General features: G+C 49.0%; 1 protein-coding gene across 1 annotated transcript in view; it reads left to right on the forward strand.

Moving 5' to 3' along the window:
• Nucleotides 1-25,071, forward strand: part of Rcc1l (RCC1 like) — a 32,157-nt gene extending 7,086 nt beyond the window's left edge. The window contains exons 3-11 of the mRNA XM_041649216.1: nt 2,989-3,117; nt 3,879-3,945; nt 5,350-5,401; nt 6,579-6,663; nt 8,174-8,355; nt 13,147-13,234; nt 15,606-15,779; nt 17,532-17,617; nt 24,225-25,071. Coding sequence (XP_041505150.1) covers nt 2,989-3,117; nt 3,879-3,945; nt 5,350-5,401; nt 6,579-6,663; nt 8,174-8,355; nt 13,147-13,234; nt 15,606-15,779; nt 17,532-17,617; nt 24,225-24,302 — 941 coding nt within the window. The 3' untranslated portion in view covers nt 24,303-25,071. The remainder of the gene's footprint in view (nt 1-2,988; nt 3,118-3,878; nt 3,946-5,349; nt 5,402-6,578; nt 6,664-8,173; nt 8,356-13,146; nt 13,235-15,605; nt 15,780-17,531; nt 17,618-24,224) is intronic.
• The last annotated feature ends 1,683 nt before the right edge of the window (nt 25,072-26,754 follow it).

The raw sequence follows: 26,754 nt of genomic DNA on the forward strand, positions 1-26,754 counted from the left end.
GGACCAGAAGAAGAAGCCTGGTATAAGGTGCAGTGGTGCACACCTATTTGAAATCCAGGATCCAGCGTTCAAAGTCATCCTTAGCCTTATAGTGCGTTTGAGGCCAGTCTGGGTTACCTGAGACCTGACCCCTCTTAAAACAAGACAGCCACCCAAACCCAAATTAGATGGAGTCTTGGGGATGTTTGCAACCCCTGGATTCAGTCTCTTTGGTAACAACATGGAATGGTTAGACAAAAAGTGTAGTGATATTTCATTTGTATTTTAATAAATAAAGCTTGTATGAAGACCAGAATGTAAAACAGCCCCACTAGTCAGCCATACAGGCCAGGCAGTGGTGGCACACATCTTTAATCCCTGCAGCCACACTTGTTAGCCATAGAGGCCGGGTGGTGGTGATGCAGCCTTTAATCCCAGCACTAGAGAGGAGTATAAAATGGGAAGAGACAGGAACTCGCTCTCTTTCAGTCTGAAAATTTCGCAGAGGTGAGAGCTCTCCAGTGGCTGGCCGCTCCGCTTTTCTGAGCCTCACGTTGAACCCCAGTATCTGTCTCTGGGTTTTTATTAATTGTGCTACAGAAAAGAGGTGAGCACTTGCTGACCTGTGTGTCGCTTCACATTCTGAAATGCCTAGAGTGTGGGCTGTGGATATGACTCAGTGGGTCAAGACCCTTGCTGCCAAGCTGGAAAACCCGAGTTTGACCTGGGACCCAGGCGGTGGAAGGGGAAAGCTGACTGTCACCTTGTCCTCTGATGCCACATGCATACTGTGGCACGTGGATATCTGTGTCCACACACTAAGTAAAATCCAAAGTTTAAAAGACTGAATGAAGTCATTACGACAGAGGCTTTACTCCCAGCGCTGGAAACTTCGATTATAATGTTAGGAAGAGGGCCTGCAGAGATGGTTCAACAGCTTCCGAGCATGTGCTGTTCTTCTTGAGAAAGTGAGTTTGGTTTCTAGCACCTGCTAGGCTGCTCAAAACTAAACACTCCAGCTCCAGAGGGTCCAGCACTCTCCTCTGGTCTCCAGAGACATGACACTCATGTGTGTGCACACACAGAGACATGCACATACACATAATTAAAAATAAATCTTTAAAAGATATTAGAAATGGCCGGGTGGTGGCGGCGCATGTCTTTAATCCCAGCACCTGGGAGGCAGAGCCAGGCGGATTTCTGTGAGTTCGAGGCCAGCCTGGTGTACAAGAGCTAGTTCCAGGACAGGCCCCAAAGCTACAGAGAAACCTTGTCTTGAAAAAAAAACCAAAAAAAAAATTAGAAATGGCCAGATGGTAGTGATGTAATTTTTAATCCTAGCACTTGGGAGGTAGAGGCAGGCAGATCTGTGAGTTTGAGGCCAGCCTGGTCTGCATAGTTCTAGGCTAGCCAGGGCTACGTAGTGACATCCTGCTTCAAACAACAACAAGTTAGAAATAGTTCAGAGTGCTTTTTTAAAATTGTGTTTTTTTTTTTTTTTTTTTTTTTTTTTTTTTTTTTTTTTTGGTTTTTCGAGACAGGGTTTCTCTGTGGTTTTGGAGCCTGTCCTGGAACTAGCTCTTGTAGACCAGGCTGGTCTCGAACTCACAGAGATCCGCCTGCCTCTGCCTCCCGAGTGCTGGGATTAAAGGCGTGCGCCACCACCGCCCGGCTTAAAATTGTGTTTGAGACAGGGTCTCACTACATAGCTGACTAGCCCGGAGCTTGCTCTCTAGCCCAGACAGGCTTTTGAACTCCCAGAGAGCCAATTGCCTGTTTCCGGAGAGCTGGGCTTGAAGCAGTGCACCACCACACCCACTCAGTATAATGGTCTGGCTGTGCTGTAAGAGTAGCAGTAAGGGCCCTGGCTTTGACTGATGGTAAGGTCCTTACCCAGCATGCATCACGCCCTGGGTTCCATCCCTGTGCAGCGTAACTGTGGGTGAGCATCTGCAGTCCCAGGGCTTGGGAAGTGGAGACAAAGAGGGTTTGCTCTGTAGATGAGGGTGGCCTTGCACTCCTGATCCTCCTGCCTCTGCCTCTTCTCCAACTCTCTTTTGTATTATGTTTAGGGGTGTGTGAAGAGCGTATGTGCCACACTGTGCAGAGGTCAGAGGACAACTTGGGGGAGTTGGTTCTCTCTCTGCCCTGTGAATCCTGATGACTGACCTCTAGTTGCCAGGCTCAGTGGCGAGCACCTTTACCAGCTGTGCTGTCTTTCTTACTTGGCCTCTGTATCCTGAGTGCTGGCATCACAGCTGTGACACTCTAGTTGAAAAAGTTAATTTTTTTCTTTTATTCACTTCCTGGTCCTTTTAGATAGACTGCTTCTTCCCCTCTCACAGTTTTAGTTTAATTTGTTTCTCTCTCTCCTCTGTGTGTGTGTGTGTGTGTGTTGTATGTTGCTGGTGATCAAATCTTGTGCAGCTAGATTATTGGCCCACGAGAGTGATTTATTTATTTAGGTTTTATTGAAACTAGGACTCCATCTATAGCTTCCCGCCTCAGCATCCTGAGTTCTGGGAATGTTAGGGCCAACTTTTTTTTTTCTTTCCCAAGACAGGGTTTCTCTTTGTAGCCCAGGCTGTCCTGGAACTCATAAAGGTCCTCCTGCCTCTGCCTCCCCGAGGGCTGGGATTAAATGCGCGCACCAGCACATCTTTGTCTTCTCTTTTTTAAAATGAGTTTCATGTCGCACAGGCAGGTTTTGAACTCACTGCTCATCCGGGGATGGAGCCCTGGTCTATGTGTATGTCAGGAAAGCATTCTGAGCTTCCACTCCAGTTCCAATTTCTTTGAGGAGGCAAATCCAGTCTTCAGGACCTGCCTGTGGCGTGGAGGCAGTACGGGAGGACAGGCTGGGAGTCCGGCTTCTCAGGCTAGCCTTGTGCAGAGCGTGCGTGCTGAGCTATTGCTGCGCTCCTTCCTGTGTGTGTAAAGCAGCCAGGTTTCTATAAGAGCTGATGTGGCTGAATCAGTGGCCAACTAGTGACGTGTGCTTCTGTTCAGCCAGGGGCTATGAGTACGTTTTGGAGCCCTCGCCTGTCCCGCTACCCCTCGACAGACCTCAGGAAACAAAGGTGTTGCAGGTGTCCTGCGGCCGAGCACACTCCCTTATCCTGACAGACCGAGAAGGTGGTGAGTAGTCTTGCTGAGGGCGTCTGTGTGGTGTGGGGTTCCCCAGCAGACTCACTGGGGGATGGGTTGGGAGGTGGTGTTGGCGGACTTGCTAACCCTGTGCTCCCCGCGGTACTGAAAAGCTGCCACCTGCTCTACCACTGAGCTCTGCCTCAGCCCTCACTCTTTTCTAAGATTTATTTTAAATTTTTATTCATGTGTATGTGTGTCTGAGTGTATGCTACATACATGTCGTCTCTGCAGAGGACAGAAGACCGTATTAGATCTCTGGAGCAGGGTGGTTGTGATTGTGCAGTGTGGGTGCTAGGAACTGAACTTGGGACCTCTGCAGGAATCAGCAAGATCTCCTAATGGCTGAACCATCTCTGCAGCCCTACTTGTTTTTTGTTTTTCATGATTTTATTTTTAATTGTGTATGTTTATGTCTGAGTATGTATGTTTGCGGGTTATGAGCATGTTAACAGTGGTCACTGTGGAGACATTATTAGCCTCAAACGCCCTGCTGAACAGAAGCTTGTCTGTTGATGGTTTCTTCCCATTGCAGTTCTCCTGGGGTCATAGCAGTTAATTGTGACCTTCCATCCTTGGAGGTGGAAGCGGGTCTGGAAGAGAAGCCCTGCCGCTCTCATGGGGCTGCTGCAGGGGCTGGGGTGTGGGAGAGGGAGACCTAGGACAGTGAGGGTGAGCAGGCCAGGACCACCTACGTGGTGGTGGGACCCTGGGGCCCTCAGAGCTGACCTGACGGCCGGGCTGTGCTTCAGTCTTCAGCATGGGGAACAATTCCCACGGGCAGTGCGGACGGAAGGTGGTGGAGGACGAAGTGTACAGGTGAGTCCGATAGTGCTACTTTCCCCGCAGCGGGGACCCTGAAGGCTCCTAATTACCCTGGGTGTACACCTGAGTGTAGGACCTGGTCCTTATGCTGAGGAGGGAGCACTTACCTCAGCAGAGGCTCCATCGTTTGTAGGGTGAGGTCATGACGTGTAAAGCTGTTAAAACTTTTATGTTGTGGGCTGAGAGATGGCTCAGAGGTTAAGAGCACTGACTGTTCTTCCAGAGGTTCAATTCCCAGCAACCACATGGTGGCTCACAACCATCTGTAATGAGATCTGGTGCCCTCTTCTGGCCTGCAGGGATGCAGGCAGATGCTGTATACACAATTAATAAATAAATTTAAAAAAAAACAAAAAACAAAAAACTTTTATGTTGTGTGTATGAACGTGCGTGTGTATACACGCGCATGTCATCATGTGTGGTGGTCAGAGGACAACTTGCAGGAGTCAGTTCTCTCCTCCCACCATGTGTCTTCTGGAGACAGAACTCAGGTTTGTTGAGTTTGGTGGCAAGTGCCTTTACCTACTGAACGTTTTGTTCGGCCCCGCAATTCTTTCATTTTTCTAGAGACAGATTTTCACTGTGTGTCCTTGATTGGCTTATAAATTTCAATCTCAGGTTGGCCTTGAACGCACAGAGATCCACCCTACCTCTGCCTCCCAAGTGCTGGGATTAAAGTGTGTACCATATGTCTGGCTGTTCTCAATTTATTTATTTTTATTTTTTTTATTTTTTTGGTTTTTCGAGACAGGGTTTCTCTGTGGTTTTGGAGCCTGTCCTGGAACTAGCTCTTGTAGACCAGGCTGGATCTCCCAGAGATTCGCCTGCCTCTGCCTCCTGAGTGCTGGGATTAAAGGCGTGCGCCACCACAGCCCGGCCTCAATTTATTTTTGAATTTTTTTTTCACTTTATCAAATTAATCTTAAAAAACTTCCCTCTATTTTAGTCTTTTTAATTTAGTGTTGGAAGTATTTTCCCGAGCCAGGCGTAGTGGTGAATGGCTGTAATCCCAGCATTTAGAAAGTACAAACAGGAGAGTTGAAAATTCCTGGCCTGGCCGGGCAGTTTCTGCAGACCTCAAAGATAAAAGCAAAGGGTTATGGGTAGGGTGTGATAGAGCAAGCCTCTAGTCCCGGCTCTCAGGAGTCAGGGCCGATGGATCTCTGAGGCCAGCCTGGTCGATAGTGTGAGTTCCAAGATAGCCAGAGCTGTGTAACAGAGAGGCCCTGTCTCAAAAACAAACAAACTGCCCCACATTTGAGAGCTGTTCTAATGTTTGTGCCTGTGGGGACCTGACTGCAGGTAGGACTACAGGAGGGAGGGTGCTGGGTGGGGCCCAGCCTGCGAGGTGCTCAGGACTGCCTCTGTTCTTTCTTCCCGATTTGTTCCTTGCTGCAGTGAGAGTCACAAAGTGCACAGGATGCAGGACTTTGATGGACAGGTGGTTCAGGTAAGAGGCTTGGGCCGAGGATCTCTAGGCCTGTCTCTGGGGTGCTTTTGGAAGGGTGCCGGGTGCACAGGGTGGTGTCACATTTGTTTTTGGGCTTCTCTGCGTGTCTTAGGGGCACTGTGGCTGTGATGAAGCACCATGACCTTAAACAATTTGGGAAAAAAAGGTTTATTTGGCTTAAGCTTCCATAACACTGTTCAGCACGGAAGAAAGTCAGGACAGGAACTCAGACAGGGCAGCAGCCTGGAGGCAGGAGCAGGTGCCAGAGGCCATGGAGGGGTGCTGTTTGCTGGCTTTCTCCTTATGGCTTGCTTAGCCTGCTTTCTTAAAGAACCCAGAACCACCAGCCCAGGGGTGCCCACAGGCTTGCTTAACAGCACATTCTTTGTTTTTTTCAGATAGGGGTTCCCTGTGTATTCCTGGCTGTCGAGTAACTCACTCTGTAGACCAGGCTGGCCCCAGACTCACAGAGATCCTCCTGCTTCTGCCTCCTGAGTGCTGGCATTAAAGGTGTGTTCCACCATGCCAAGTTAAGCCCAGTCTTATGCGGGAGGCTTCCTCTTCTCTGATGGCTCTAGCTTGCGTCAGGTTGTCCTAAAACAGCACACTGGATGAAGAGATTAGTCGAAACTGACTTACCACAGGCCAGAACCGATGCTAGAATGTAGATGCAGGGTGGAAGTGAAGGGGATGTAGCAGGATTAAGGGCTAAGGTTGCAGTAGAGTGGAGTTCTTCTGGAACTGGCTTCATAGGCCTGGGAATGTGAGTCCCTGCTTCTCCACTTACTGAGTGACTCTGGGTAGGTCACTAAACTTCGGGGGTTCCATTTGTTAGGGCATCTCGACTGTTGCCTTACCACAGCTTCTGGTGCAGCATCTGTCCTGTGTGTTAGGAGAAGTGTGGCATCTTACTGTACTGTAGATAGGCGGTTCTGTGGTGTGGAGCCACAGGAGAGCCCTGGGGTGTGGATGGTGCCTCCCAGAGAAGTGTGAAGTGGGCAGAGACAGCCCATCCAACAGGGAAGGTTACAGAGTGGAGGTGGGGAGGGCAAATGGGAGGTCAGTGTGGGAGTGGAGGAGGGAAGAACTGATGGAGAATCCACTGCACCCCCCCCCCCCCCCCTGCACAGGCTTGGTTGCCTAGGCATGAACAGCACTGTGTCTCTGTGTCTGCCAGGTTGTCTGTGGTCAGGACCACAGCCTGTTCCTCACAAACAAAGGGGAAGTCTATTCTTGTGGATGGGGTGCTGATGGACAGACAGGTAGGTGCTTGTTGCCCCCTTGGGGAGGTGAAAGATCTTGGTCTGTGGCCTCTGCAGTCATTGTGGACTGTAGGGTTAATGGTCTAGATTTGGGTCTTCTGGGGGACTGCCATCTTTTACGTCCTTTCTGTTCCTTTTGCTGCTGGTTTCCATAGAAACGAACCAAGACGGTGCCAGAGGTTCCTCGGCACTGTTGTCAGTAGCAGAGCCCTGGGCCTCATTTATCCTAGCGATTGGAGTCTGGAGGAGCAGGCTTGTCTGTTGCCTCTGCTGACTCATGCCAGTAGTACCCGATCCCCTCAGGGGCTTAGTGACTTGATTATGAACTCGTGTTTTATTGAGTTCAATTTGTGGGAACCTTCAGGACCTGCATCAGAGAGCATTCCTCTAAAAGGCATTTCATTGGCCCTGGCCTGGTACCAGGGCTTCTGCTTTTCTGAGATCTTGGTTTACCCAAGAGTCTGTGGTTCAGTGCTATGCTTTGGCCAGCTGCCTAATAAGGTCTTGTGCTGCCTGGGTGGCATCTAATTTCTGGCCTAAATGGCCTCTTCCCTTCGCCTGCTGAGTCTACATGTACATAAACCTACAGGTGCATGCCACTGTGCCTGGCTTCTGGATCTGCTAGCAAGTCCAGAGAGTCTTAGAAACTGCTTCTCACTGGGCTGGGATATAGCTCACTGGTAATTCTATCCCTAGAACTATAACCCCCCCAAAACAGTGCATAGAAGAAAGGCTGTAATTGCTTATTTTATTTATTTATGCAAACTCTAAAAGCTTCATTATATAATGCTAGTTCATCTTCAAAAAAATTTTTATTTTATTTTATTTTATTTTTTTGTTTTTCGAGACAGGGTTTCTCTGTGGCTTTGGAGCCTGTCCTGGAACTAGCTCTGTAGACCAGGCTGAAAATGTTTTTTTTGTCTTTAAATATTTATTTATTTATTATGTATCCAATATTCTGTCTACGTGCATGCCTGAAGAGGGTACCAGGCCTCATTACAGACGGTTGTGAGCCACCATGTGGTTGCTGGGAATTGAACTCAGGACCTTTGGAAGAGCAGGCAATGCTCTTAACCGCTGAGCCATCTCTCCAGCCCCTTCAAAAATTTTCTAACTTGACTTTTGGGGATTTTGTTTGAGGGTTTGCTCTTTCTCCTTTCTTTCCTTCCTTTCTATTGAGTCCTGTCTATCCTGGAACTTGCTGTGTAGCTCAGGCTGGCTTTGAATTCACAGAGGCCTCCTTCTTCTTCCTCCCGAGTGCTGGGCATAAAGGTGTGCACCACATTTGTTGAGGATCTGTTCCTAAGGCTGTCCTGGAACTGTCCTGGAACTTGCCATCCTCCTGTCCTCAGTCTTTCCACTTAATTTAGACCTAAACATTCCTAGGGTGTTTAAAGTAGACCAGATACGACTTTGTTGTTGTCCTCTTTGGTGCAGAGTGCTACCCATATGCCTGTCCTTCCCTAAGTCTCCTGTATCTGTGAGCTAATGCATGTTTCCTACTGTGTAGGCCTGGGTCACTACAACATCACCAGCACACCCACCAAGCTGGCCGGAGACCTTGCTGGGGTGACAGTTGTTCAGGTTGCCACCTACGGTGATTGCTGCTTGGCTGTGTCCTCGGATGGAGGTGTCTTTGGCTGGGGAAATTCTGAGTACCTGCAGCTGGCCTCGGTCACAGACTCCACTCAGGTGTGTAGCCTGGTGTCACACTGTCTCTGCTCTGCTGTCTCCTTAGCGCCCCGAAAGAAGAGGAGGTCTGAGGCCACTGCGACTAGCTGGTCCTGGTTAAGACAGTGTTGTTTTATTTTTGTGTGCTTTTTTTTCTGTGTTGTATGTGCATGTTTTACGTGCATGCACATGTGCATGTGGAGGCCTTGTGGTTGATCTTGGGAACCATCCTTGATTATCCTTCTATCATATTGATTGAGTATAGTTTGTCTTGCTGGGCAGCTTGCTCTGGGTATCCCCCATGTTGGCCTTTAGAGGCTGGAGTCACAGGCAGGCTACTGGGGATCCAGTCTCAAGTCCTCAGGCCTGCAGGCAAGCACTTTGACCACTGAGCCATCTCCCCAGCCAGTATCTGTTTTGCTGCACAGATCTGGCTGGCCTCAACTTGTAACACTGTTCTTGCCTCTGCCTACTTATTGCTGCCATCTCAGGCAAGTGCCACCACATCCAGCTAAGATAGTGCATTAAGTTTATCTCTCCTCCTATTCCTTCCTTCCTTTTTTTTTTTTTAAAGAATGTGTCGTGATTCTTCCTTAGAACTTTTTTTTTTTAATATTTATTTATTATGTATACAATATTCTGTCTGTGTGTATGATGCCTGCCAGAAGAGGGCACCAGACCCCATTACAGATGGTTGTGAGCCACCATGTGGTTGCTGGGAATTGAACTCAGGACCTTTGGAAGAGCAGGCAATGCTCTTAACCACTGAGCCATCTCTCCAGCCCCTTTTTTTTTGGTTTTTTGAGTCAGGGTTTCTCTGTAGCTTTGGAGACTGTCCTGGAACTCCCTCTGTAGACCAGGCTGGCCTTGAACTCACAGAGATCCGCCTGCCTCTGCCTCCCGAGTGCTGGGATTAAAGGCGTGCGCCACCACCGCCCGGCTCTTTTTTTTTTTTTTTTTTTTCTTTTTCTCTTTTCCGAGACAGGATTTCTCTTTCTCTCTGTCGCCAAGGATCCTGTCCTGGAGCTCACTCTATAGACCAGGCTGGCCTTGAACTCACAGAGATCCACCTGCTTCTGTCTGCTGAGTGCTGGGATTAAAGGTGTGCGCCACTACTGCCTAGCTTCCCCCACCTATTTCTAAAAGGCATACGAGACAGTGTATGGATGTGCCCACAGTGTCATACAGTGTCTCTGCCCTAGGGCAGCATATATGTAGCCAGGCATGGTGACAAGTTGGAAATTAGCTTGGGCTGTGTAGTGAAACAACAGAACAAGCAAGGTGTGGAGATGCACATCTGTAATTCCAGCACCCAAGAGTTGGAGGCAGGAGGATCAGGAGTTCGAGTCATCTCGGCTACAGAGTAAGTTTGAGGCCAGCCTGGCTACATGAGATCCTGTCTCAACAAGTTAAAGGAAGATACATGCTCCAGAGCATGCAGACCCTAAACATACAAGCTGTCACTGAGGCTGGCCTTGGCTCATGGTCCATCTCCCCAGTGCTGGGAGTACAAGTATGTGCTGCCATGCCCGACTGGCTTTAACAGTTTATTAAGGACTATTTTAGCTGGGTGGTGGTGGCACACGCCTTTAATCCCAGCACTCGGGAGGCAGAGGCTGGCGGATCTCTGTGAGTTCGAGGCCAGCCTAGTTCCAGGGCAGGAACCAAAAACTATGGAGAAACCCTGTCTCAAAAAATCCCCCCCCAAAAAAAAAAAAGGACTATTTTGAACATAAACAAAAAGTAGGGATTAATTTTGTAACTAACATCTTTCTTCATTGTGTTATATGTGTGTGTAGGAGGAAGGACAACCTCAGTTGTCATACCCCAGAAGCTCTCCACCTTATTTTTTGAGACAGGGTCCCTCACTGAGACCTGGGCTCATTCATTAGTCTAGGTTGGCTGGATTCTGGGACTGATCTGTGTTCACCTTCTCTGTGCTTGGATTACAAGAGCACACCCTCATACCCAGCTTAGCTTTTGTGTGGGATGGGTTAGAGCTTAGGTCCTTTTTTTTTTTTTTTTTTGGTTTTTTTTTTTTTTTGGTTTTTCGAGACAGGGTTTCTCTGTGGTTTTGGAGCCTGTCCTGGAACTAGCTCTTGTAGACCAGGCTGGTCTCGAACTCACAGAGATCCGCCTGCCTCTGCCTCCCGAGTGCTGGGATTAAAGGCGTGCGCCACCACCGCCCGGCAGAGTTTAGGTCCTTATAGCAAGCATCTTCCTGATTGAGCTGTCTCCCCAGTCCTTAACTAATACCTTTCTATTCTTTACTGACATTACTTGTTTGTGGCTAGTTCTTGGCATCTAATTTTTTTCCTTTGTTTCTTTCTTTCTTTCATATTTATTTATTTATTTGTTTGTTTGTTTGTTTGTTTTTTGAGACAGGGTTTCTCAGTGTAGCCCTGGCTATTCTAGAATTCTCATTGTAGACCAGGCTAGCTGAACTCAGGGATCAGTCTTCCTCTGCCTCCCAATTGCTGGGATTTAAGGTGTGTACTATTGTGCTTGGCATCCTAATGGCCAGTTCTTAATAATGAAAGTATAATTTACAAATTGTTATTCACCAATATGAAGTGTGTGCAATTTATTAATTTTTTTTCTTCCAACAAATATTTTTATTGATTCAGTTTAGTAGGTTTTGATTCATTCACAAAGGTTGCAGGCTGGTGACATAGCTCAGCAGATAGAGGGGCTTGCCACCAAACCTAACGACCTGAGTTTGATCTCTGGTGAAAACAGAGATCTGACTCTCACAAGTTGTCCTCTGCCTTTCAGTGTGCTCTGTGTCCTGTGTGCATGTGCGTGTGTATATACACGTCGGTAATAGATACATAGAATAAATGGCAGTGGTAGTGTACTCCTTTAATCCCAGCACTCGGGAGGCCAGCCTGGTCAACAGAGTGAGTTTAGGACAGCCAAGGCTACACAAAGAAACCTGGTCTCAAAAACCATACAAACATGGGGCTGGAGAGATGACTCAGTAGTTAGAACACTCTTCCAGAAGACCTGGGTTCAATTCCTAGCATCCATATGGCCGCTCACAGTATCTGGAACTGTTCCAGGGAATCTGACTCCCTTACACAGACTATATGAAGGCAAAACACCAATGCATATAAAATTGAAAACAAATAAAAACGATACAAACAAGAAAAGAAACCATAAATTTAAACAAAAAGCTTATAGCCTTCTCCCAAAGGTTTTTACTACTGTCAAACTCCCAAAGCATCTTCATCAACCCCATAACTCACACTGCTAATGGCTAACATCTCTCGTCTGTTTCTCTGCCCAGGCCTTTTGTTTTGTTTTTGTGGTTCTGGGAATGGCACCCAGGACCTTGAGTGCACGAGGCAGGTGCTGTTCCACTGAGTCGCACTCCCAACACTTCACATTTTGTGTGTAACGGTGGGTCAGGAACCTGCCACATGCAGCAGGTTTCTTGGGCCTGAGCTTGTTACCGGGTTTCACCAAGAAAGAGCTGCTTCCACCCTTCCTCTGCTGGCGGTTGTCAGGATGCAGGCTCTCTGCTGGACCAATGCCCTGGGGCCTCACTGGAGCTTGGCCATTTGATAACTGCTGGCCATGCTGGATCATTTGAAGTGACAGTCCCTCACTTCTGGAATTCTGTTCAGTAGAAGCAAGTCACCTGAGTTAGCCCAAGCCCAGGTTCACCTGTGGGTGCGGATAGCAGGAGATCCAGCTCCCTGGGAGCCACTATGATAGTGGCCAAATACAATTTTGATTTAGTTTTGCCGTTGTTTTGCTTTGAGACAAGATCTTTCTCTTTTTAGCCCTGGCTGTTCTGGAACTTGGTGTGTAGACCAGCCTGGACCTGAGTTAATAGAGTCTGCCTGCTTCTGCCTTCTGAATGCTGGGATCAAAGGTGTATACCGTCACACCCGGCTTATTTTAATGTTTTTACACTTGTTTGTTTGGAGCATGTATGTCTATGTGTGCATGGCATGTGTGTGGTCAGAGGACAGCTTGTAAGAACTAGTTCTCTCCTTGTATCATGTTGGTTCCTGGGATTGAACTCAGGTAGTCAAGCTTGTCAGCAAACGGGTTTATTTGCTGAACTATCTCACCAACTCTATTTATTTATTTAGGTTTTTTGTTATAGGGTTTTCTCTTTATAGCTTTGGAGCCTGTCCTGGAACTTGCTCTGTAGACCAGGTTGTCCTTGAACTCAGAAATTTTCCTGCTTCTGCATCCTGAGGGTAGGGCTTAGGGGTGTGTGACACCATGCTTATCTTATCTTTCCTTTTTTTTTTTAAGACGTGGTTTTGATTCATAACTCTGGCTGGTTTGGGACTCTCTATGTAGACTAGGACCTCAAACTCATAGAGATCCACCTGCTTCTGCCTCCTGTGTTGTGATTAAAGGCATATGCTACCAGTCCTGATCTCTTAGAGGGGGCTGTCCTTGTCCTGTTCCCTTGGTACATCTCGTCCCTTTGGAGGATGCTCCCTTCTCCCCTTGCATACCCTACATACCCTTCAGAGCTAAGGAAAAGTGATGCCTCTCCCCTCCCCCATGTCAGATCAGCCTCTTAGAGACTCTGGGAAATCCCTTCCACACTTTGGTCTAGCACAGATGTAACGAGGGGCAGAGTCTGACATCTGCCTTCCAGAAGAGTGGGAACTGGGCCTCCCAGGACCCTTCTGTGTCCTGAGCCCTTGGTTAGGAAGCTTAGTAAGTGAGACATACTGGGGAAATCTTTGGCATTAATAAGTGAGCTGGGACTTTAGCCAAGGGTTCTTACTACTTCTGGCTCCTTTGTTTTCCTAACCATGCCCACCCTTTTCTTCGGTGCAGGTTAATGTCCCTCGGTGCCTGCCTTTTTCTGAAGTAGGCAAGGCGAAGCAGGTGGCTTGTGGTGGCACGGGTTGTGCTGTATTGAATGGTGAGAGCCACTTCTTGCATCTCTTTGAGAAGCACTGGACAGATCAGAGGGGGAACGGGACAGTTTGTGTGCTTCAGATTCCTAGACTGTAGATGCATCCTGAAGAGGGGAGTGTGGCTATGGGAGCATCTAGTTGCAGTCATTCAGTGATTACGGGGTAGGGGTGAGATTCCCAACAGGTTAGTAGCTCATGATATAGATGTATAGACAACCATGGGGCTTTGTCATTTTATAGCAAACATTTGGATCTTGGAGCTGGGGATCAGACACAGGCCCCTGTGCATGCTAGGGGGATTCTAAGCAGGGGCTCTACCACTGAACCCCACCCCACCCCTCACTGGGGGATTCTAGGTAGGTGCTCTACCACTGAGCCACACCCCAGCCCCTCACTGGGGGATTCTAGGCAGGGGCTCTACCACTGAACCACACCACACCCCTCACTGGGGGATTCTAGGCAGGGGCTCTACCACTGAACCACACCCCAGCCCCTCACTGGGGGATTCTAGGCAGGTGCTCCACCACTGAGCCACTTGCCTAGGGTCTTGTGCATGAGAAACCTGCTTTGTCACTGTGCTCTACCCTGAGCAGCAGTACTGCACTTGTTACAGCCAGGGCCGCAGAGTTCAGTGGTAAAGCTCTTATGCACGAGAGCCAGATACTGTCCTAGCACTGTACCAAAAAGAAAGAAGGGAGGTATGGGGGAAGAGTGATGAGAAGAAGGGAAAGACAGGGAAAGGGAAGAAAAAAAAAACTGGACATTGTGGTATAGGTCTCTGATTCCCAATACTCAGGAGGCTGAGGTGGAGGATTATAAATTCCAGGCTAGCCTGGACTATATAGCAAGACTGTATCTTTTTTTTTTTTTTTTTTTTTTTTTTGGTTTTTCGAGGCAGGGTTTCTCTGTGGCTTTGGAGCCTGTCCTGGAACTAGCTCTATAGACCAGGCTGGTCTCGAACTCACAGAGATCCACCTGCCTCTGCCTCCCGAGTGCTGGGATTAAAGGCGTGCGCCACCATCGCCCGGCGCAAGACTGTATCTTTAAATATCTGGAGCTGGAGAGATGTGTCAGTGGTTAAGAGCACTTGTTTTTGCAGAAGACCCAGGTTTGATTCCCAGCACCCACATGGCAGTTCACAACCATCCATGATTCTACTCCAGGGAATTTGATACCCTGTTTTGACCTCAAAACATCAGGCACTCATGTTGTACACAGATACACATTTGATCAAAAGACTCATACACAGCTGGGCAGTGATGCCGCACACCTTTAATCCCAGCACTTGGGAGGCAGAGGCAGGCGGATCTCTGTGAGTTTGAGGCCAGCCTGGTCTACAAGAGCTATTTCCAGGCTCCAAAGCTACAGAGAAACCCTGTCTCGAGAAGCCTAAATAAATAAACAAACAAACAAACAAACAAATAAATAAATAAAAGACTCATACACATAAAATAAATCTAAATCTAAAAAAATAAAGACAAACAATCCCATAGCAAAACTCAAAATTTCTACTCCCCCGAAAGCAAGTTAAAAAGCATTTTTTTCTTTTAAAGATTTATTTATTATGTATACAATATTCTGTCTGTGTGTATGCCTGCAGGCCAGAAGAGGGCACCAGACCCCATTATAGATGGTTGTGAGCCACCATGTGGTTGCTGGGAATTGAACTCAGTACCTTTGGAAGAGGAGGCAATACTCTTAACCACTGAGCCATCTCTCCAGCCCCCAAAAAGCATTTCTAAAGTTGTGTGTGTTTGTGTATTTGTGTGTGTGTGTTTTGTTTGAGACAGAGTTTTCTCTGTGGCTCTGGCTGTCCTGGAATTATGTAGACCAGGCTGGCCTCGAACTCAGAAATTTGTCTGGCTCTGTCTCCCAAGTACTGGAATTAAAGGTGTGTGTCACCACCCAGCTCATTTCTAAGAGTTTTAAGAATCTGGCCAGAATGGCTTGTATCTGGTATGGCTCCAATCAGTATGAAATTGGAGTTGTTGGTGGGGAAAATGTCAAATTTTGTATGCCTGTGGGTTTTATGGATACCCTCCCCCCATTACTCTCAAGAAGTTGGTTGTTTCTGCTGAGTTTGGCTTCCTCCCTAGCCAGACTCCATAGACAAGTATTTAATCAGGGCAGAGAGTCATTTTCAACCTGCTAGCACAGTGTGTCTCACTCACATATTCCAAGGTGATCCTCCTGCCTCCACCTCCTGAGTTCGGGGATTATAGGCATGCTCTGCCATGCCTGGTTTCTAGGGACAGAACCCAGGGCTCTATGCTTCCTAGGCATGCACTCTACCAACTGAGCCCCTCGCCAGTCCCTATAGTGTTCATGTCCAGGAGGGCTGTACCACTCACAACCACTGTTTTTGTTGTAACATAGAAGAAGGACATATCTTCGTCTGGGGCTACGGAATTCTTGGGAAAGGACCAAACCTCTTGGAAACGGCTCTTCCAGAAATGATTCCACCTACGCTCTTTGGCTTGACGGAGTTCAACCCCGATGTCCAGGTTTCCCAGATCCGGTGTGGTCTTAGCCATTTTGCCGCACTTACCAGTAAGTTACCCTACTGGGCAGACAGGGCAAAATCTGTTCCTTCTCAAACTGGGACAGCGCTCAGCTTCTGTCATCAACCTGCATCCATTTATAGCCAACCATTTGTCCACCAGTGTTTCTGTCTGTTCTTTCCTCCATTCTGCTGTCTCTATAGCTGTTCATTTCTGTCCTCTAGCCTTCCCTCCCTTCCTCATCCATCCTCTGTCCGTCTGTCCATCCATCTATCCATCCAATAGATTGATGTCTTCATGGGATAAGTAAAGAGGGAGGCCATGTCGAGGTAGTCTAGTCTGTGTTGTAGGACACATACCTTCCTTTCATGCTGGTGTTTTGGTTTGGATTCCTTGTTTTGTGGTCAGGCATCTGCTGTAGTGTGATCTCTTAGGAGGAGCCTGTTGGGGGTAGGTAGGGAGAAGGGATTGGTAGAATGCTAGTGAAAGCCAGGGAGCTTTGGGCCATGTGTGGGTGAGTGATGCGGAAATGAGTATGCAGGGTGGTAAAGCTCAGAGCCTCCACGGTGCTGGGGAGGGGTGCCCACAGAGGCGTCTGGCTGGAGACTGCCTGGACAGGCTGTAGAGCTATGAAATAGCAAGTAGCTCCACAGGCGTCTAGACAGACCGTGGTCTTCCTCATGTTCTGCCACCACACCTCAGCTCAGGCAGCTGCTCTGCAGTCCTAGACAGCAGTTACCGTGAGCATGTCACTCTAGTGATTCCCAGGGATTTGCTGCTTCCTTGCCCATCAAACATCTTAAGAGAAAAGCTTAACTTTTCCTTTTTTTCTTCTTACCAGAGCCTAAATTTGCTTTTTCTGGTACTTTTAGTCCGCCTTGTAACTGACCTCCATGCCTAAGTTAAACGGCACGACGCCTTTTCACTCTGAGGCTCCCACTGTGACTTTGTAATAAGCTGCTCTCTAAAACTGAAGTCTTTTGTGATTTGAGATGTGACTCACCAGTAGAGCTCCTGCCTAGAACCCCCCAGTGAGGGGCTGGGGTGTGGCTCAGTGGTAGAGCCCCTACCTAGAATCCCCCAGTGAGGGGTTGGGTGTGGCTCAGTGGTAGAGCCCCTGCCTAGAATCCCCCAGTGAGGGGCTGGGGTGTGGCTCAGTGGGAGAGCCCCTGCCTAGGATCCCCCAGTGATGGGCTGGGGACATGGTTCAGTAGTAGAATGACTGCCTAGACTTTGCCAGTGAGGGACATGCTTAGCAGTAATGCACTCTCTTCAAGGTGTAACCATTGTATTTATTAGTTTGTTCATTTGTTCATTTTGGCTCTTCTACTAGGTGAAGTCCATGAGGACAGGAAACACGTTTCTTCAGTTACTGTTCTATCCCCAGTGCCCAGCACACAGGCATAGCCCTGACACAGTTAGGAACCTAGTTGCTCTACAGCTCCTCACAGAACACACCTACACCCTGAAACTCAGAGCTGGTTGTCTTGCCTCACTGTCAGTCAGAGAGGGCAGAGCTATGGGTGGCAGCAGGCCGTCAAGATGAGCAGAGAGGGCTGTGCATGGGAGCCTTGGGGTTTGCTTCACACACAGACTTGTCTCCCTAGGCTGGCTGGCAGAAGGCCTGGCCTGGGGCCTGGTTTATGGATAGAACATTCTCTAAGGTGCTTTTCTCTGAGATTCAGTTCAGAGGCTAAGTTGAGCAGTAAGTTCTGTTTGTCCCTGACTCTTGTAAGGCCGTCCTCTTGATGATCTGCCCCTTCTGTAGCTCAGCCAAGCCCCTGTCTTCCTTTCTTTGCAGATAAGGGGGAACTGTTTGTGTGGGGCAAGAATATCCGAGGGTGCTTGGGAATCGGACGCCTTGAAGACCAGTATTTCCCATGGAGGGTAAGACCATGCGGCGGGGGTGGGGTGGGGGGTGGAGGGTGGAGGGTAAGACCATGCAGGGGTGGGTTGTGGAGGGCATGCCAAGAGAAGCCAAACCTATTTTGGCTCTCAAAAGAGAGTCCAGGACCTATTGTGTGTTGCCATCTAGGATGGACGCCAGGGAGGCTTGTGAGGAGGTGATGGGCGGGGCTGGATGTAGCACCAGCCTCCAAGTGTGCAGGTCTTTAGCCTTCTTCTCTGTTCAGTCAGTGCATCCCAGGACCTGCTGCACCTACTCAGTGTCTAGTCCCTGTGAGAAGCTCCCAGGTGGGCCAGAGATGTGGCTCAATTGGTAGAGTAGTTGCATAGCAGGCATTAATCTTTGGGATCCATCCCCAGCACCATGTAAACTTAGTGGGGTGACCCACACCCCTAATCCCAGCACTACACTTGTAGAAGCAGAAGAATCAGAAGTTCAAGGTCATCCTTAGCTACATGGCCAGTTTGAGGCCGTTCTGAGTTGTGCAAGACCCAGTCTTTAAAGAAAAAAATCTTGCCGGGCCAGTGGTGGCGCACACCTTTAATCCCAGCACTCGGGAGGCAGAGGCAGGCGGATCTCTGTGGGTTCGAGACCAGCCTGGTCTACAAGAGCTAGTTCCAGGACAGGAGCCAAAACCACAGAGAAACCCTGTCTCGAAAAACCAAAAAAAGAAAAAAGAAAAAAATCTTTCACAATTTAGGAATATTATCAAAATCCAATCTTTCAAGGAACTATGTATACAAGCACACATGTGCATGCAGATCTCCCTGCAGACTATTGCTGGTCTTGTCTGGAGAGCCAGCACCCCCTTCACAGCCGCCTCTCCTCCCCCACTCATCCTCTTTTCTTTTTGAGTGTGGCCTTGGAAAACAGTGGAAACAGTTGGGTGTTGGAACAGCAAGCGCTTCCCAGGCCTGTCACCTGAGTGTGGATGGGTTAGTTTCTTCTCTTGTTGCTTTGACAAAAGCAGCTTAAGGGAGGAGGGCTTTCTTTTGGGTCTCAGTTTGAGGGTCTGGTCCATCATGGCGGCGGACATGGCAGCAGGAGTGTGAGGCGGCTGGTCACATGGCATCCACAGTCAGGAAGCACAGAGAGATGACGCTGGTGCTCAGCTCCCCTTCTCTTCTTTCTTCAGCCCAGGACCCCGGCAGATAGAGTAGGGTCATCCTCATTCAGCATGGGTCTTCCCACCTCAGCTAACCAATCTAGAACTTCCCCAAGCCAAGCCAAGGAGTTTGTCTCCTAGAGGACTCTAGATCTTGTCATGTTCACGGTCTGTAGTCATCATCACAGCTGGTTACCTGCTGAGGCAACTTGGGAAAGCATAGCTGCTGGGGAAGAGTCCATGTCTAGGCTGCTGGAACCTGATAACTCCATTCTCAGCATGCACCCTCTTGCACTTAGTCAGCCAGATGGCATCCTGCTGGCCGTGGGCTTCCTGATATGCTTTCCTGTTGAAGGGATGAGCCTGTCTGCCCTAGTGACCACTCTGTTGGTAGCACCCTGTTGTCCACCTTCTTGTACATTTGGTGAGCCCCAAGGGGTCATGCCAGGCAACTCCATTGTCTTTTGTCACGTTTTGATTAGATGCAGGGGAGGACTTGACAGATTCGTTAGTTTTTCATTCTTGTAACAAAATGCTTGGGGTCATCCACTTAAGAGACAATGTTTAATTTGGTTCCTGGTTTTAGAAGCTTTTGCTGGGGTCAGTTGCTTTGACCCATTGGCAGGGCAGTGCAACATAGCAGGGGACATGTGACCTTAAAGCTGCTTACCTTATGGAGGCTGGAGTCAGAGGTACTGAAAGGAGTTGGGGTTCTATTATTACCTTCAAAGGCATGCTCCCGATGCTGGCTACTTTTCCTTTTCTTTCTTTCTTTTTTTTTTTTTTTTTTGGTTGTTGTTGAGCTTGACGACAGCCAGAGTCATCTGAGAGGAAGGAAACTCAGCTGAGAAAATACTTCCATAACATGGTATAGGCAAGCCTGTAGGGCATTTTTTAAATTAGTGATTGATGTGGAAGGGCCTAGCCCACGGTAGGTGATGCCACGTGGGCGTGTGGTCCCGGGGGCATAAGAAAGCAGGCTGAGCAAGCCATGTAAGCAGCATCCTCCACAGCTTCTGCCTCACTTCCTGCCTCCAGGTTCCTGCCCTGATTTCCCTTGATGATGGACTATGACATGGGGCATGGCCAGATGAACCCTGTCCTTCCCAAGTTGCTGTGGCCGTGGTGTTTCATCTCAGCAATGGACAGTTACGGCCTCTCCAATCCCTAATCTCAGTAGGCTCCACCCCTATAGATTTCTGCCATTTCCCAGTAGCACCGAGCTGGAGATCCAGCTTTCAGCACACGGGCCTTCAAGGCATACCTGAGATCCAGCCATAGCACAGGGTGGCGTGCACAGTGAGCTGTGAGACCAGAGGGGGAGCCTATGAAGTCACACATACAAGTCATAGGTGAAGCCACTTGGAAGGCCGAGGCAGGAGAATCAAGTCAGCCTGGACTATCTAGTGAGGTATTCTCTCTCTCTCTCTCTCTCTCTCTCTCTCTTTCTCTCTCTCTGAAGAAAAAACAAGACTTGCTTAGCATGAAAGCAGCCCTAGGTTCAATGAGCCGTAGCAGCACATAAACCAAATATGGTGGAGCACACCTGTAATCCCAGGACCTGGGAGCAAGAGGTGAAAGTATGAGGATCCTAAGTTCAAACTTATCCTCAGATACACAGGGAGTGTGAGGCCAGCTTGGGCTCCGTGAGACCCAGAGACCAAAACTCCCCACATGACTGGGGACAGACTTATGGAGTCATTTTAGAGACCTGAGAGACACATGCCAGGGGGCACTGGAGTCTCAGAGCCACTGCTGCTCCCAAGGTCCTTGATGGCTATAGGTCCTGGCCAGCAAGCAGAGAGCGAACAGCTTGCTGTGCTTTGGGTTCTAATGGCCTGAGCATCTAGGGAACGGCGTCATGTGCTTAAGTGCAGTGGGCTGGCTGCGGATGATCATGGCAAGGCACTTTCCCAGGGAAGGTAAATAGATGATCTCAAGGGGCCTGAGAGGTTGCTAAGAGCCCACCTGGCTAGGTCATCGGGGGCAGCCGGCCACTGCTGTTCTGGGGCAGCTTCAGCAGCTCCAGGCTGCCTCTGTCACCTGGGGCCCATTCCTGTTTGCTCAGTGGTCTGTGTGGCAGCTTTTTCCAAGGTGTTTTGTTTGGGGAGGCTGTAAGACAGCGTGGCGTGGTTCCTGCCTTCATTTGCCGTCACCGGCAGCCCCTAATGGAGAGGAAGCTCCACAGTCAGCACCTGCCACTTCGGTGCTTTTAGGCCAGGCCACCTGTTGTAGGCATTCATTTCTGTCCTAAACTCAGGAAACTGCCCAGGAGGTCATAGCTTCTCTGCGGCTGCCAGCAGGAAGGACTACTGAATAGGGATCTGGCCAATTGATCCTGCTTCCACATCTGGGCGAGGGTCTGAAGGCACAGTTATGCAGGGTGTGCCCAGGGAGCCACAAGGCTGGCATGTGCCCTTCTGCACTGAGAGCCTGTGAGGAACACAAGATTTGATTTAAGTAGTTCTCAGTAGGATGCAGGGCATAGGGTGACTGGGTTATTAGGAGGTACTTGATACCTGTGTATTTTTTTATTTTGACAGGGACTCATGTAGCCCAGGCTAGCCTCAAACTCATTGTATAGTGAGGAACTTCTGGTCCTTTTGCTTCTACCTGCCAAATGCTAGGATGAGAGGTGTGAACCACCATGCCTGGGGATGGAACCCTGGACCTCATGGTCATTGCTTTCCATTCAATGTCCTTTTACAGTATAGCATTGCTTATTACTATGTATGTATCATAGTGATACATACGTTGCTACGATAATAGAAACAGTGGTTAAAAAAAAGAGAAAATGGGCATGGTGGTGTACACTTTTGCTTTCCGGAAACAGAGGCAGGAGAATGCTCCAAGTTCTAGGCCAGCACAGGCTATGTAGTGAGACCCTGTCTGAAAACTGGCACACACCTTTAATCCCAGCGCTCAGTAAGCAGAGGCAGGCTGATTTTATATGTTCGAGGCCAGCCTGGCTTGCATAGTGAGTTCCAGGCCAGCCAAGGTTCCATAGTGACATCCTGTCTCTAAAACAAACAAAAGGGAGCTGGGGAGACGGCTCAGTGGGTAAAGTGCTTGCTGTATCAGTATGGAGATTCCAGTTTGGATCCCCAGCGCCTACGAAAAGCTCTGCTCCACTGTGTAGTCTGTAACTCAGTGCCCCACAGCAGGGGGAGAGTCAGACCTCGGATGCTTGCTGGTCGGCCAGTCTAGCTGAAACCATAATTTTTAGGTCCGGTCAGACACCTTGTCTCAAAGAAACAAACAAACAAAAAAAAAAAACAAAAATGTGGGGAGTGCTAGAGGAGGACACCTGAGGTCAGCCACTGTTTCCAACACTTACACACTGCACTGTGCACACCCATACCACACACCACATTCCACACACTGCACTGTGCACACCCATGCCACACACCACATTCCACACACTGCACAGCACACACCCATACCACACACTGCACTGTGCACACCATACATAGTACATTTACACATGTATAGCATAACCACAACAAAAAGAGAAAGAAAAAAATAAAAAATAAATTTAGAGCCTATGAAGGCCTACTGGGTATAGGTACTTGACACCAAGCCTGACTACCTAAGTTTAATAAATCCAGTTTCCACAAGGTGGAGGGAGGGAACCAATTCCTGAAGGTTGTCCTCTGACTTGAAGTGCACTGTGGCATGTGTGCGCTTGAGCGAGAATAAAATAATGAGGGTTGGAAGGACCAGCCCTCTGGGTGGCCAGTGTAGCTCTGAAACTTGCTTGTACTTGGTCAGTCTAGGGAAGGAAAGGCAGGGAAGGCTCTAAAACAGCAAGACAGACAGACTCTGTGACAAGGTTGGGAAGGACGCTAGCCTCCTGCTGTGCTGAGGGCTAGTTCTTCCTGGAGCAAAGACTGGCCCAGACAGGTAGCCCGGCTAGATCTGTGATAAGACCCTAATGTCTTTGTTTTTTTTTTTTTTTTTTTTTTTTTGAGACAGGGTTTCTCTGTAGCTTTGGAGCCTGTCCTAGAACTCGCTCTGTAGACCAGGCTGGCCTTGAACTCACAGAGATCCCCGTCTCTGCTTGGGCTACCACTGCCCTCATCTAATGCCTTTTGAGATGTACAGAAACTTTGCCTCTCAGGTGGCCATGGTGGGGGACACATGGGATCCAGCTTATGGCTGCAGGTGGGGTCAACAGGTAAAGTGACAGAAGCCACTGTGCCAGTGTGTCCCTGTTCCCACACTAGACCCTCCAGGCAGAAGCCTTCCCTGCACTCTTGGGAAGTACTTAGTGACCCACAGAAAGGTCACTGAACACTCAGCTGTAGACGGAAGTTTCTGTCCCACCCAGTCCCACAGGTGTCAGTTCCAAAGAAAGACATAGAGGCTTATATTAATTATAAACTGTTTGGCCTATTAGCTCAGGGTTATTAATTAGCTCTTTTTTTTAAAAGATTTATTTTATTTATTATGTATACAGTATTCTGTCTGCATATTTGCTTGCAGGCCAGAAGAGAGCCTCAGATCTCATTATAGACAGTTGTGAGCCACCATGTAGTTGCTGGGAATTGAACTCAGGACCTCTGGAAGACCAAGTAGTAAATGCTCTTAACCTCTGAGCCATCTCTCCAGCCCCCTATTAACTAGTTCTTAAAACTTAAATTAGCCCATAATTCTTGTCTACTTTTAGCCACATGGCTTGGTGCTTTTTCTTTTTCTTTTTCTTTTTTTTTTTTTTTTGGTTTTTCGAGACAGGGTTTCTCTGTGGCTTTGGAGCCTGTCCTGGAACTAGCTCTTGTAGACCAGGCTGGTCTCAAACTCACAGAGATCCGCCTGCCTCTGCCTCCTGAGTGCTGGGATTAAAGGCATGTGTGCCACCTCCACCCGGCTTTGGTGCTTTTTCTCAGTGCAGCATTCTCATCTTGCTTTCTCTGTGTCTGGGTGGCAACTGTGTCTGGCTTTTCCTCTTCCCAGAATTCTCTTAGTCTGGTTGCCCCGCCTATACTTCCTTCCTGGCTACTCGCCAGTCAGCATTGTATTAAACCAGTACAAGTGACACATCTTTACAGTGTACAAAAAGCATTATCCCACAGCAATCAGCCTTCAGGCAGGGAATCTGGAAGCCATTGCCACAGACAATAGTACCAGGAGCATATGTATCCTCCAGGGTCACTTCTCTAGGGTAGCTACCAGAGGTGATGCCATTGATGGGCAGGGAGGTAGGGTGGCTGTGGATTAGTGTGGGGCTGAGGGGGAGGCCCAGTAGCTGGAGTGCTTGCCTAGCACACGCAGAGCCCTGGCTAGGGGCTGTCTCCAGTACCATAAAGCATGTGTGGGACTCATGTCTGTAAACCCAGCACGGGAGGTAGAGGCAGGAGGGTCAGAGGTTCATGGTCAGCCTCAGCTGCACAGGAAAATAGAGCCATCAAGTCCCTGTCTCTCCCAGATGCACTCCAGAGCCTGCTCACCCTTCCCCTCACTGTGTCCTGGGGCTTGTTTTCCAGGTGACGATGCCCGGTGAGCCTGTGGACGTGGCATGTGGTGTGGATCACATGGTAACTCTGGCCAAGTCATTCATCTGAATCTCCTTTTGGGCCCATCCCAGGCTGGCCCCAGAGACTGAACTATACCGACAGCAACAGCTTGGCAGAGGCAAGGTGTGGCCACCAGCAGAGCTTCTGAGGATGCTGGGAGAGGGCCAGGGCCTGTGTGGAGCAGGGGGCTTACTTTGTGCCCAGTGGGGACGTAATAGGAGTCTGTGGACAAGACCTTTCCCTGCTGCTGAGGCTCCTGGCCTGGTGTGCTCCTGAGGAGTACCAGGGCATAAGGCCCTAGGATGGCAGGCTTTTCTTAGGGAACATTTGTTATTCGTGGCACATTGGAGACATGACAAGGCATTCAGGAGAATCTGTAGTCCCCTGTCACAACAGGACACACTTGGGCCTCTGGCTGGCCCAGCTCAGCAGGAGAGCCAGCTAACTTCAGCTAGGGCCTCTTTGATCAGCTGCCACCCCACAAGCTCCCCAGGACACAGTCCGGGAGCCCAGAATGCCTTGGCTTGAGACCCTTTATGGAGCAGCCAGTGTGAGCCAGCCTCCCCCATGGGTCTACAGTATCCCAGCCTTGGAGCCATCTCTCTGCCTGGCTCTGAACTGTCCAGAAGCCCTTGAAGAAAGAGGCTGCAGGCCAAATGCTTGTGGGCCGAGGGCTGGGGAATCTTGGCTGGAGGGCCAGTCTTGGAGTAGGAAGCATCAGAAACTGGGAAAATACTTGTTTTTAAGAAAACTTGCCTTTTCAGAACAGTGTTTGAAAAGTTTTTTTAGAATAAAGTCTATTTTCTGCCTTTTTAAAGATGGAGGTCTTGGAAATGTTTCACTAGATCATTTCGAGACCCTAGGAAACAAATGGAAGCCCGTGGAGAACACTTTGGAAGGCAGTCCCACCTGGGATGTGTTTTGTGTGTGTGCGGTTGCATGTGCGCATGTGCACACGGGTGTGCATTCATGTGGAGGACAGGACAGTGTCAAGTGTCATTCCTCAGGTGCTAGCCGTCTTATTACTGAGATGGGGTATCACTTTCTAGACCAGGTTGGACTTGAACTTGCAGAGTTCTGTTTGCCCTTGCCTCCCAGAGTGCTGGGATTAAAGGCTTACACCACCATACCCAGCTCCGCCTTACGTTTGGACACAGGATCTCTCCCTACCTGAAAGTTCCCAAGAAGGCTGGCTGGCCAGAGAGTCCCAGGGATCCTTCTGTTTCAGTTTCCCCAGAGCTGGGACGACAGGCACATGATGCCATGCTTGCCTTTTTTTCCATGGGTTCTGTTGACTGACCCCGGGCTGTCAGCTTGTCAGGCAGGCACTTAACCCACTGAGTCATCTCCCTAGCCCTGAACAGATAGATTCTTCAGCTGGGGAGAGCTGGTGCCTGAGTCACTAATTACCATCTTTCACGCTGCCTGCTACACCCCACCCGCTACTTGTTCACTCTACAGGTACGTGTGGGCCCCTTAAGTGCAGGCGTGGGCCACTGAGTCATGTGGTGGAAGAATCCCTGCTTTGTGCAGCCTGGAGAAGGAAATGGACATTATTATACAAAATACAGAGTTTGGGAGCTGCTTGTGTGGGCTGTGGAGGAAAGCAAAGTTTTGCTCCAAATACTTGAGAGCAACAATTTAAAGGATTTAATTTGGCTCTCAGTTTCAGAGGGTTCTAACCCAGCACGGCAGGAAAGGCACAGCAGAGTTTCTGGGGGCTGGCGCATGGGGTAGAGGCCTCTCACTTGGCAGATCAGGAAGCAGCATGCAATCGGATGTTGGCTGGACTACCACCTTTAAGGACCACCCCCCAGCGGCCTACTTCTGTTGTCCAGGCCCCACTGACCCTCTAACGTGCCAGTCTTCCAGAAAATACCACCTGTGGTGGAGCACACACATTTAACACATGAGCCCGTGGGGGACATTTCAAATGAAAACTCTAACATGGAGAAAACCTAACAAGGAAGTGGGATGTGTCGGAAGGTTGAGGGGTCAACAAGCAGGATGTCATGAGGACCAGTTGGCTGGTGTTGGAGGGGATGGCTGTTTTGGCAGTTACAGGGCCCCTTCACCCAGGTGGATCTGCCCCCGGTTCTCTTCAAGGGCTAGTCATAGGCTTACAATAGGAAGGGCTGCTGTGAACTTGAAATAGAAGTTGAGTGGGTGAGATGGTTCAGTTGTTAAGTTACTGCTCTTACAGAGGACTTGAGTTCAAGTCCCACACCAGGCAGTTCACAAATGGCTGTAACTCTAGCTCCAGGGAATCTGACACCCTTTTCTGCTTCTCAGAGTGTCTGTATGCATGTGTACATACATGCTCCTGTCAACACATACACATGACTAAAAATGTTTTTAATGTAAAAAGTCCTTAGAAAATTAAAGGGGCCAGGAACATGTCTCTGGTAAGGTCTTTGATTATAGCATTCATGAAGCCCTGAGTCCGATTCCTAGCGCCTCATAAACAGGATATGGCAGCACATTCCGGTAGCTCAGACTG

Source organism: Microtus oregoni, unplaced genomic scaffold, assembly GCF_018167655.1.
Source record: "Microtus oregoni isolate MIOR12 unplaced genomic scaffold, Mior012 000003F_ref0000135, whole genome shotgun sequence".
In the NCBI taxonomy this organism is placed as follows: domain Eukaryota; kingdom Metazoa; phylum Chordata; class Mammalia; order Rodentia; family Cricetidae; genus Microtus; species Microtus oregoni.